Consider the following 12,790-nt stretch of genomic DNA (forward strand, 5'->3'; position numbering starts at 1 on the left):
GCAGCGCTGCCCCTGGAGGACGGACGGACAGACAGACAGGCAGGTCCGGGGGCAGTTCTGTCAGTACGGACTGTTCAAGGACGGTGCTCAGCCCACTGACGCTGCCTGACCCACCCGGGGCTTAGCAGGCTCCTAAAACCTACGATTTTGTTGTAAATACTTAGTTATAGAGTATTTTTTAAAGAGCCAGGTGGTCGGAGCGCTCGAAGCAAAGCGGGGCTGTGGCTGCACAGCGCTGGTTCCAGGGAACAGCCAAAGGCATCGGCCAACACAGGTGTCCCCGGGCACGGCGCTGCCTCGGATGGACGCGTCCCAGGTGGGGACGAGCCTGTGCGTCCCGATGGATCTTGGCGTTCAGAGGGAATCGTTCCGAACCCGTAGCTTTCCCACCATCCGATCCAGCCCCGGCCGCTGCCCCGGTGCACAAAAGCGACAACGATTGGCATTTCGCGGTGAACCGGGCGGGGGGGGGGGGGGAGCGTCCTCCTGTCCTCCGCCGCTGCGGCCGAGGGAGCGCTGCCAGGGGCTGCCGCCGCGCTGCCCGGCCCTCCCCGGTCCCCGGGGAGCCGCTGCCGGCGGGAGCAGCCGGCGCCCGCACCCGCACCCGCACCCCCGCCCGGGGCACCGGCACCGCGGGGCGCGCCGCCCCCGCCAGGTGGCGCTGTTGCTCAACGGTGGCGCCGGGCCGGGCCGGGCGGGGCGGCGGGAGCAGCCGGGACGCTCCCGGGACGCTCCCGGGACGCCGAGCCGCTCCGGGCTCGGCGCGGGGAAAGGTCCATGTGCGCGGGGCGGCCGCGGCTCCTGCGCCGCTCTGCCGCTCCTAACTTTTCATTTTTCTTTTTTTTTTTTCCCCTTTTTTCCGTCGTGTTTCTGTGTTGGGACACCGTGATCGTCACGGACCCCGCGGAGTGAGTGCCCCCTCTCCCCGCACTCGCTGCCCGCCCCGCCCGGGGCCGCGCTCACCTCGCTTCTCCCCCCCCCCCCCCCGCCGAGCGCACCCCCCGCCCCGGCGGCAGCGCGCGGACCCGGCTGCCCGCGCCGGGCGCGAGGCGGGGGCGGGGCCGGGGCGGGGCGCGCGGCGCGGGGCGGGCGGCGATTGGCGGCGGGGCCTGACGGGCGGGCGGGCCCCGCCCCCCCGGCAATGTCTATCGCGCGCCGCGCTCCATGTAGGCACTTATTCCGCTGGGATAGCGCGGCCGGAGCGCGGCGGCGGCATGGCCGGGGTCCCGATCTGCGCCCTCCTCCCGCTCCTCGTCGGCGTCTGCGGGGCCGTCACCGGCTCCCGGATCTATCCCGCCAACGAAGGTGAGGCTTTGCCGGCGGCCGGGCTCCGCGCTCCCTTGGCGGGACACCGGGGGCAAAGTTCGGTGCCCCCGGGCTGGCGACGGTGCCCTCCCCGCCGCGCTCGCCGCCGGCCCCGCGCTGTCCCATGTAGTCGCTCCCCGTCCGGCGGTCGCGGAGCTGCCCCAGCGGCGCTCCGGGGGCCGCCCGCGGCACCGGCACAGGTGTCTCGGGGCGGAGCGGCCGCCGCCCGCTCCGCGCGTCCCCCCGCGCTGTCCCTGCCCCGGCCGGGCCGGGCCGCGGGGCCGCAGCGCTCCCGGGAGCGGAGCCGCCGCGCCGGGGCGGCCCCGAGCCGCGAGGGCGGCTCATTAAACCGGTTCTCCCGGGAGCTCTCGGCGGCTCCGCGCCGTTCCCCGGGGCCGGGGCGCAGCCCGTTCTGCGGGACGGTCCGGAGGCGGCTCAGCAGGGGAAGCCCGCAGTCGTCCCGCGGTGCGGGCGTGGGGCACCAGTCCCTTCGGGAATCCCCCGCGAGGTCTCTCGGTGCTTGGCTGCCCTCCCGGGGTCCCGGGAAGTACCGGTTGTCCGCTTATCGCCAAGGTGCGGTCGCGGTCCCGGGCGGCGGGAGATGCGGTGCCCAGCGCTCCCGGGAGGCGCTCCGTGTGTCCCGCAGGTGTGCCGGGACTGCGCCGCTCCGCGCCCGGGAGCGGCTCCGGCGCGCCGGGAAACGAGCGTGCGATTCCTCGGACCTACCCCTGAGAGACTTTCCAAGTGTTTTAAGATATTGGCGCGGTCGGAACTAACATTTCATTTCGAGTGGAAGGTGGATGCGATCGTGCTCCACACATATGGAAACGTTCAGGTAAACGATTTATTTTAATATTGCCTCTTGGCAGCTGGAATTTAATCTGTTTTATTTGTACCTTTCTGCAGTTACCTTGCTGGATTCCAGATCAGTTCAGGGAGAGCTGGGGTGGATAGCAAGTCCCCTGGAAGGAGGGGTAAGTTTTAAACCGCTATCTGATCAAAAGGGTAAAGGGGGTGATTAGTAACTTTCAGAGAGTCCTAATGGCTCGATTATTGTTGATTGTGGTGAGGAGGTCAGATTTCTTCCTTGGCTTACCAAGTGAATTACTCTTTGTTGGAGAAACTCTATACTCCCTTTGGATAGTTCTGTCATGGAAGAAGTGGAAACCAAAAGGGCAGAAAAGAGGTTTCAGAATTAGGAGATTGGTTGAGGCATGGGCTTAGATGCCTATTTAAAACTGAAATACCAACAAGAAATGTGATCTGCCGGCTGAATTGGCATTCTTCACTGCTATTATTTTATCTGTGGACTGTCTCGGCTGGGGGATGTTCAGGGCAATTGCTGTTCTATTTCTGGATGAAGGAGTGGGGATCAATATGCAGGATAGACCTTTTGGTGTGATGGGACATTGCCCTATTTCAGGGTGTAAACATCGTTTATTTAGGTCTCTGAACAGATAAACTGTAGCACCCAGTGCTTGATGGTGTTTCCTTGCAGTTTCTTTTGATGTACTTTTAAATAAGACAATTGTAAGAGAAGGTTGCTTGAATGCACTGCCCAGTGGTGGTGTGATGATAAGAGGTTCGTTGCTGGGGCTTAGAGCCTCTTTGCTTAGTGGAGCTGCATGCAAGGTAGCTTTATTTGTTTAGTTTAGCTTTATATTAGTGGGTGGACACCTTGCTGCTCCCTCATCTGTGCCCTGACCTGCAGGGTGCCCAGCGCTTCTGTGGGAAACTCCCAAGAATGCTGGACTTTGGAGTTGCAGGGATATGGAGGAGACTGTACTTCATGGGACTTTTTTAAATAAGCAATTAGAAAAGCTTTTTCTTTCTTCAAATGAACAATTTAAGAAAAATGCCAGCAATGCACACTAAACATTAATGTAAAAAACCCTCAAATCCCTTAAATATTAAATGAGCAAAAGCAGCTTAGAATCCTTAAGCAGAAGTAACAAAGTCAAAGTGATTGAAAAAGAAAAGTGCTGAAAGATCAGGACCTGTGCACAACAAAGCACTGGATTCTTCAGGAAACCTACAAATTTACTTTTTTTTTTTGTGTGTGTGCGTTCCCACTCGTAATTAGAAGAAGCAGAGCTAAGGAAACAGCAGTGAGCGGAAGGAATCCGAGGTTGCGTTGGCTGGTGATGCATTATGCATAAGCTCTGAATAACCATAACATGGGAGAATGGGGGATTGTTTTGCTCCCCCATTGTTGTTCTGGGTGAACTTGACTACGGTCCCGGCTTGTGCCCGAGCACACTGTGCTATCCCCAAAACCCGGTTTTTCAAAGAGTGGGGAAGTGATTGGCAGGCCTCTGGCAGCGCCCACGGTGCACATTCACTGCAGATTGCAGGCAATTGCCCTCATCTTTTGACAGTGTGGAAAGGTACAGCTCTATCTCGGTGAGAGTTGGGCTTCCTTGTTAATCCAACACCCTGGAAAGGTCGGTTAATGAGACAGGGCCTTTTATATGGCTCTCCAAGGGGTATCTATGCTGTGTATTAAAACAAGACCTAAAATACAAGTTTTAATAAGTCAGCAGTAGAATCAATGATCAGAGGACAGCTGTATTTTATTAATGGCTGTTGGATTCCCCCTTTTCCCCCATGTTTCTTCTGAAAGCACCATGCAAGCTTGAGAAGGAAATGTGTGCTCTTATTGTGGACGTGACTCGTTTCACTAAACCTACATGCGCGTGTTCTATTTTTAAGCCTGTAGTGAAAAATTTAAGAGTATATGGCCTGTCTCTGAGATACAGTGCTTGGAAAGCATTTACTTTAACTTCATATGCTGCAGATTTATTTCAAGCAGCAATGACTAACTCCTTTATCTTTCTGGGAAGATTCTGTCCTTTAGTGTTTTTCTTTAATTGTGTATACTTTTATTGTCTATTAAAAAAAGTATTTTTCTAGGTCTGTACCACACTGTTCCTGAGGTGTGAGGGTTGCGTGGATAAGAAGGGCTGTAGATAAACAGAGTAATCTGGCAGTGACTAGCAGTAATCAAATATATAGTAGCCCTGGAGGAATTAATGAATTGCATTATAAATGTAATTAATGATTTACTCTTGCATTTCGCAGTTGAAAAGCAGGTTTTGTGCCCAGAATGTTTTACTCTGCATCATCAAACTGTGGGAAGAGTTGAATTAAAAAAGTTAATTTCAGCTTGAAAGCAAAAAGCTACAGCTTTGACCACATGCTTAGAGTTACAAGTCATTTACAGTGGTTGGAAATCTGGGGCTGTAGTTATTTTCAGCTCTGTCAGAAAGACACACGTTTGTTTTTGGTTTTTGTTTGTGTGTTTATGAAATAAACCCAACTCTGTATATTTGTATGTTGATCAGGAGATGGGTGTGTTAAGAACTCGATCGCAAAAGTTGCTGAATTCAGTTGCTGTCTGCCTGTTGACCTCAGCGGTCTCTTTATTGAATCCTCTAGCAGCATCCTCCATTGTGTAAATGCACTAAAGGAAATCCCATCAACAAGTATTATTTCCCTCTGCTTCTTCCTTTCTCTTGTACCACACACAATATAGGTAGCATAGACAATCTGAAGATAAGCAGAATGGAAAGTGGTGGATCATAAAGACAATATTGTAACTGTAAACTAGCTCTGTGGCAGCTGTAAATTAAACAACTCTGTCTTCTTACTAACAACATGTTACGCCTTACGTTGATAGATGACTTTTTAAGATTTATTTTTTCCTTTTCTCTGAAAAGGAGTGACATGCTGAGTATTGATTTTTTCCCCCCCTCCTTCATTTTAATTTGCAGTTATCTCTAGGCAGCAAATAAAATATTATTCTTTCTGCTCCTAGTGACTCATGGTGCTAACTGCTGTCATTCTATAAACGGATTCAGCTAAGCTGGAAGCTTTTTAAGTAAAAATCACTTGCATAAGAGCAATCTTTGTGAGAAGAATGCAGGATATTATACAAGAAGCCCTTTAACGTTAAGAAGGCTTCTGTTTATCAGAGCCATGGCTTCAGTAGTTCTGAAAAGCACTTCTGGGAAGTCTCTTTAAAGTTATTACTGTTTTCTAAGGATAACTTTATATGCTTCATTGCATCGCCTGCAAACCTAGTCAGCATATCATTATCTAATATTTTTTAAAAGAAGAATAAATTGAATAATATAAATTGAAGTGCTATGGTTTGGGTTTTTTTCTGGAAAGATTTCTCTCCCTAATGCCTCTACTTTCCCTTTTCTTACCACCAGGAGAGCACTGTGATAAACTTTCTTCTGTTTCTGATAATACTTAAAACAATTTTTTTTCAGAACTGTTGAGTATGTGTGCTTTCCTTTTCTAAGTTCATCATGCTGAACTCACGAATCTCTTCTTTCCATACCCTCCTTGGATTACATGTATTGTTGTTGTTTCATAGTCATGTTGCCTGTTAGTTTGGCACTTCTGAAGATATCTGAACTTGATTTGAGGGGTGTAACAGTTTTGAAGCATGCAAGTTACCCTGATCTTTCAGCACTTTACCTCTCTGTTAACCTTTTTGGATTTTTGATGATATTAATGTATCTGTTTCCTGACATTTCTTCCAGAAAAGGATATATAATATTTCTTCTTTTTCTGCCTTCCCACTAGTAAGAAACTCTGCTTGGATAATGAAGTTATGGTGGTGTTACTGGTAGACTGATGCTGTTGTCTCTTTACCTGTTGTTCCTTCTCTAAGTGCCACCAAATCAAGGACCCAGTTCTCTGTAGACAGCTATTTCTGCCCAGCTCTGAAGTAGACTGTTTGCTGAGTGTCTGGGATATGGGTAGCCCAGGAAAGGAGTTGGCAGCTTAAGAAATAATAAGAGTTGGCTTAAGAATTTTTAAACTATGTGATAGTGATGCCAGAAATGTGGATGTTATTCTCTCTGTCTCATGTTTTTTGTGTGACCAAGTCATCCTATATCCTATGGATATTCCCATGTACAAGACAGAGTCCACATGTTATCCACTGCAGAGAAAACACTGCAGGCCAGTTCTGCACTGGGAGTCTGTGAAGTCCTGTATGTAGCCCTAATCTAAGCAGGGTCCTGTGGACTGAACTGTAGTGCAAATAAACCTAGTCAGTTGATGGAGCATTCTTGGATTGGTTCAGAGGGCCTTTAAAACGTGTTTGCTCCTTGAGGCATTACTGGATTTGGAACTCGTTTCTCCTGAACAGATTCTTCCTTTAATGTCCAAGTAGTTGAGGTCCTGGCTGTGACTGGGTCTGCTAGTTTGTTTTTGTTTCTCTGTTTGTTTGTTTCCCTTTAATGGAAAAAGTGCAGATTGTTTGCTGTGAAGCTCAGTTGTTCCTTTTAATACAGATATATATTTTTCTTCCCCTTTTCCTCTCTGCAGTGGGAGGAAGTAAGCATTATGGATGAGAAGAACACTCCAATCCGCACCTATCAAGTCTGCAATGTGATGGAGCCCAGTCAGAATAATTGGCTACGAACTGACTGGATTCCCCGTGAGGGGGCTCAAAGGGTTTATATTGAAATCAAGTTCACACTCAGAGACTGCAACAGCCTGCCGGGCGTCATGGGAACTTGCAAAGAGACTTTCAACCTTTATTACTATGAATCAAACAATGATAAGGAGCGTTTTATTCGAGAGAGCCAGTTTGCCAAGATCGATACCATTGCTGCTGATGAGAGCTTCACCCAGGTGGACATTGGAGACAGGATCATGAAGCTGAATACAGAGATACGGGATGTAGGACCACTCAGCAAGAAAGGGTTTTATTTGGCTTTTCAGGATGTCGGTGCCTGCATTGCTTTGGTCTCTGTTCGTGTCTTCTATAAGAAGTGCCCGTTGACAGTTCGGAACCTGGCACAGTTTCCAGACACCATTACTGGGGCTGATACATCCTCTCTGGTGGAGGTTCGTGGCTCCTGTGTCAACAACTCAGAAGAGAAGGATGTGCCAAAAATGTACTGTGGGGCAGATGGCGAATGGCTGGTGCCCATTGGCAACTGTCTGTGCAATGCTGGCTATGAAGAACGCAATGGTGAATGCCAAGGTAGGATGAGCCATATTGTACTCTTCATTAGGGCTTAGTTGAATGCATAATTGAATCAGAGATGAGAGTAAATGGAGTAAAGCCAGTAATTAACAGCCACATGGGATTTGGTGGGACAGAGGGGTTTAATGAAGAAGTCCAATAGCTCCAGGTGGCAAGGCTAAGAATTACATAATGTAAAACAAATGATACTGCCATAATGGGCAGAAGGTGAAACACGTTTTCTAGCAGGTGCCTAAATTTTATTTGGCTCATGATAGTCACTGAAATGTGAATGACTACATAACGGTGCAGTTGAGCTACCGTTGTTTGAAGAGACAAATCTTTCAAGTGAACTTTGTTAAGCACAGGAAATTTTGGCAAAGTCTCCTTTGGATAATGCAGTGGGTTAAGAACCAGTCTGGGAGGCAGGGACAGGAGTTTTAGCTGGATTACTTTCCTGCTTTGGGAAGTGGAAGTCTTTGGTGTTTTACTTGTCGCAAATTTTTAGCACTAAATACCCTTTGATATTTGACACTGCTGCCTTTGTTAAATATTTTCATTTCTCAGAGAGTCTCTATTGTCAGTTAAATAATAGAGGTGCTAGGATACTCTTAGAAATGCTAGAAGTCTCCACCCCACCCTCCCACACACACACACACACACACACACACAGACCATCCTGTGTGCTGCAGAATTGGGGATTAAAGTCTGTATAAAAGACAGATTCTCCTAAAAGAAAAAACCTCAATACCTATATTCTCTACACCTCCCTTTTCTGGAAAAAGAAGTTGTAAAAGATTAGGGAAGAAGAGAAGAGAGTTTATAAATAAAATATCTTTAGCCTCTGCTGCTAAACTCTTGCTCATGTAAGCATAAATTAAGATCAGACTTAAATGGATTCTTGCACAGGTCAGTGAGCTTAATTTTGCCTGGTGCTGAATTGAAGGTGCTCAGCTCCTTAGGGGATTTGGAACCATGCTTTTAGAAAAGGTTTTTTGGAACCAATTGCCTTACATCTTCTTGGTGTGCTTTTCATGAGCTCTTTTTTTCTGATCTTGAGACTAAGCACAAGTTAGCGAGGCAAGTAACTGACAGCTCTTGGGCTGGACTCCTAAGAGAATGGTGTCTTTTGAATGTCTTACTTGATTTCTTTTGAACACTAATCTACAGTCAATATGAAGTTCAGCAATATGTGCTGAAATTAAGCTTTGTTAGGAAAGAAGCACTAAGTGTAAACTTCAGCCTTAATTTCTAGAGTTTTTGCTATATGACAAGAGCTTAGGTATGATATAGTGGAAATAAAATTGGTATGGGCTGTACAGAGAACTGAAAGGTGAGCAGCAAAATGACAGGGCATCCTCTATGGGGTAAATTAGTCAGGTTTTTCTTTTTTTTTTTTTTTTAATCCAGTGAGATGGAAACTTGAAAACCTGTTTATTGTGAGATGTGTGAACCTGTGGCTGTGGTACTGACTGGGTGATGTGAGGAGAGCCCTTGGTGGCTGTGGAGATACTGTTACTCTCTTAATAGCTCAATAACTTCTGGGCAAAGCTTCTCGACACATTTACAGCCTGGCTTCTGAGAGGAGGAAGTGAATGGGGGAGCACATCTTGGTTTATTGCACAGGGATTATTCTGCTTTCTCCTAAAGGCCTATTAGGTCAGCACTGGGTCACTCTGATTGACACAGATCTACCATTTTTCAGCGTCAGTGGCCCAGACGTGATGAGCTAATTGCCTAACAAATCCTGTGTTGTTGAGGGGAAATCTCTTGAGGTTTTACTGGTGGGCAGTGGTTATACTGACATGCATTTTGAATTTATTTTTGTAGTGTTGGACTAGACCTTAGAGATGAATGTCAGCTTACCTAACGGGTCTCAGCTGCACCTGAGCAAGTTTGGGCTTAGGAAACCCAATTTTCTGTTTTCCCAATTAACAGGAAGATCAGGTGATACCATATTGACAAAGGCAATAGGAACATTCTGTCTCTTGGGCTCTCCAGAGTGAAGTTGGCCTGTGCTAGTCACTTTGAGAGTATTTGAGCCAGCACATAATTTGAAAGTGCTAAACCCATTTCATCAGTGGTTATTTGTGGTTTCCTTTTCTCACACTTGCCATTCTCCAGCCAGAACAGTTTACTGGGAAGTTCCTCTTGGTGAATTCATGAAGCTCACTGGAACTGTGCAGCTCCTCTCTGGTTTCCAGTGAGGCTGTTAAAGCAGTTTGGCCTTTGACATCATTGAATGAGGTTTCCCCTTTTCTTTCCCCTCTTAACTTCATCGTTTAGCAAATGTTCTGCTCTGACAGGTTTTTGGAAGGGAGGAGGAGGAGGATGAAGTGAGGAGGATTCCTGTGGTTTTGATACAGAGGACTGGGGGCAGGGGGAGAGAGTTTGAGTTTGGGAAAGTCTGTAAAAGGGTGCTGGTCTGGGACTGGAGCTGGTGAGCAGGTTCCACCTCAATTGTTTTTCAGTAGGTTGGCTGTGGCAGAACAAATACAAGGAAAGGTCAGAGGTTGTCTGTTTCCTCATCCATCTTCCCTTGTGATCCTAGGGTCAGAGTTAGGGTTGATTAAGATCTTAAATGTTTGACAAAAGCTCAGTGGGCAGAAATAGTTCAGGCCAGTTGCACTTGTTGGGAGATCCACAGTTGATGTTGGAATTCCGTGTCTTCTCCCGAGACCTGCTCCCTGCCATACAGTGCTGGGGCAGACCAGCTGGCACTTGGGTTGTCCTGTGAGCTGCTTCAAGTTCACTCAATCTCCTGATTTTTAAATAGTGCATTTTCCTTGAGATGCTTTTGCTTAATTTCTGATGTGTGTGTGTGGGAAGCATAATGGAAAGCCACTTCACATCTAAAGTTATTCCTGTAGTGGGAGTTAATGACTTTCTGACCTTGAACGGGATTTTTAAAAAATTGTGTCGGTGGTATGGAGGTGTTTGGATATGATGACAAAAAACTGTCCTTCCTCTGACTGCTATTTTTTTTCTCCAGCTGATTTTATTGATGATGATTGTCTTACTGAACATACATAAGTGCATGTGTATGCACATATGCAAAAACCCAGGGCAGGAAGGAAAAGGAGATAAGTATTTAATCCGTATTTATTTGGGAAGTTTCAAAGGTGTGTCATGGCAGTGGTTCTACAAAATTGGTCCTGATCAGTAGAAATATTAGGTGAGCACTGATTCTTTGCTCACAGATGCACTTGTAGCTGTGAACCTAATGCAAAAAAAAAAAAATAATTCCAGTTTGCTGTTGTGGATTTTTTTTTTTTTATTTTCTGTTACTGTTTATTTTCCCTCAAATGTTCTGTGTTAATGGCTATCCACTTAGGAGAGCATAAATGTGGAATATTGTTGATGGAACATGACTATCCCAACTAGTGTCACATCTCAAGGCTAAGGCAATTAGTGCTTTAGGGCAAAGCTGAGACATAAAGTAATTTTCAACTTCTCTTGTACTCATCATTGTTATGTAAATTGTTTTGTTACACATTAATATAATGTGGTTTGGATTTAGTTACGATTTCCTTATGATAAAACACGTATCTTTCTTACTCAAAGGAGGGGGGGGGGACAAGAAGGAAGGGAGAAAAGACAGATTAAAGAAGCAATAGACTGTAGCCATCTGTGATGATTTTGATGCTGTGAAATTACAAATCTCAATTTTAGACCTGCCATTTAGTATAAATATGTGAGACAGCTGAGATTTTTACTGTGATACTGTAAAGGTTATGAGAGCCAACAGCTTTGTCTTCATCTACACTTGCTTTTTCTGAGTTGTGAATTGGCCAATTGGCAGAAAATCTAGTGTCATTTAAAATATGGCTCAGTCCTGGTTTCATATCACTGCTGTTTTTAGAATTTTCCTTCGAACTTTGATAAGAGCATCCCTAAGAAGTAATAATTTGAATGATAAGATTCTTTTTATCTCAGAGGCTTTGAAGAGTGGCTGTGATCATTGAAAGCAGCAGTTCAGTTTACATCAGAAGGGTACAGTCTAATTATATGTTTTTCTGTGATAAGATTTTTGGATGGCGGGTTTCGTAGGGGTGGGGAAGTAAAATAATTTGTGTGTACTTTCCCATTTTAGTCATAGATAACTTTTTTTTGTCAGAATAGCACTGATGTACAGTCTGGCTGCACAAAAGGGTAATCAGAAGGGTGACTAAGACCATGCAGATTTGAGGTTTCAGAAGGATTTTTTTTTTTTTTTCAGGTTGGTTATTTTTGGCAGAGGGGAAAAAAATGCATAGACTCAACATGTTATGTTTTAAAAGGAGCTGAGAAGACGGAAGCTACCAGGCGGGGCCTGGGAGCGATACTGAAACACAGTCTGTCTGAACCAAATTTAGTTGGTTGTCTTCTCTGCTGATTTGGTTATGTTATGTTCTCATGTAGCTCAATAGATCTTCCAAGGGTTGCTCCCTCTGTGAATTTTTTTCTTTTTTTTTTTTTTTTTTGTACCACCTGGTGCATTTCAAAATCTCCATTTAAATGTCACTGCAGGCTCTCTATTGCTTTTCTCCTGCCTGGTCTCCTCAGAAGTCAAGCTACAGTTGTCCCTTCATGTGTTGCTTGGAGAAGGGCTGGGATTGCTTCCTTCTGAATTCCTGACAAAATTTCTGCTAGTACACAGGGGAGCAATATCTGGTCCTTGTTCTGTGTATTGCTGGTAAAAAGCACGATCCTCAGAATGAAAGCCAGATGAGCTGTTGTGGTGGTATGAATTTCATGGTAGGTCCGCGTAGTCTTTTGTGGGACTTACAGTCCATCTTCTGGTTTTTGTGTGTGTTCTTATGGGGGGGGGGGGGGAAAGGCAAAACAACACTTTCCAGACAGATCATCTTGTGTGTGATGAGTTTGGTATTTAGATCTTGGCTGCGTAAGGGTTATTATCTGTCTAATAATATGCTCCACTGAGCTTGGTCTTTATTGCGCCTGTGAGAAGTGATTAAAGAAATGTTCAGCATACACTAAGGTCTTTTGAGACTGCATTAAAAAGCCCCCCAAACTTGTGAGATAAATATCTTATCTGGTTTCGTTCCATTATGCCACATCCTTTTCAAATATTGCAGGGAGCAGGTGAGGTCACACAGTTTTGTGAATCAGAGACAATTAACACTCCCATGACTAAATGGCCATTTTATGAATATTCAGAGCCTGCTTCACCTCCCTGGGAAGCAAACATGTTGGTTCCCTTCTCCTTCCTCCTGCTAGAGACTAGGGAGGCTCTCCCTGTGAATGGGGATTGGCAGCTGTCGCCAGCTTTGCCTTTTGCATGCAGCAAATTCCTCATTTACATCTTTTGTATACACCCTCATGCAAAGTAGCACACCCATTTCCCCACTTCACAAAGGAGATAAGAGCTTCCTTTGGAAAAGCCAGCCAAAATCTCCTTCTGTTTATGCAGAGCTCAAAGATTTGGATTTTATGCAAATGGATTCTGGTTTTATGTTTTTTTTTTTTTTTTTGATCTCTTTGTTTAAGAGA

At 46.2% G+C, this 12,790-nt stretch overlaps 1 protein-coding gene across 1 annotated transcript in view; it reads left to right on the top strand.

The window, feature by feature from the left end:
- Positions 1-1,176: 1,176 nt before the first annotated feature.
- EPHA4 (EPH receptor A4) overlaps positions 1,177-12,790 on the top strand; it is a 106,504-nt gene continuing 94,890 nt past the window's right edge. The window contains exons 1-3 of the mRNA XM_032697836.1: positions 1,177-1,305; positions 2,212-2,279; positions 6,652-7,315. Of these exons, the coding sequence (XP_032553727.1) occupies positions 1,215-1,305; positions 2,212-2,279; positions 6,652-7,315 (823 nt within the window). The 5' untranslated portion in view covers positions 1,177-1,214. The remainder of the gene's footprint in view (positions 1,306-2,211; positions 2,280-6,651; positions 7,316-12,790) is intronic.

The sequence above is a fragment of the Chiroxiphia lanceolata genome, chromosome 10 (genome assembly GCF_009829145.1).
Source record: "Chiroxiphia lanceolata isolate bChiLan1 chromosome 10, bChiLan1.pri, whole genome shotgun sequence".
Classification (NCBI taxonomy): Eukaryota; Metazoa; Chordata; class Aves; order Passeriformes; family Pipridae; genus Chiroxiphia; species Chiroxiphia lanceolata.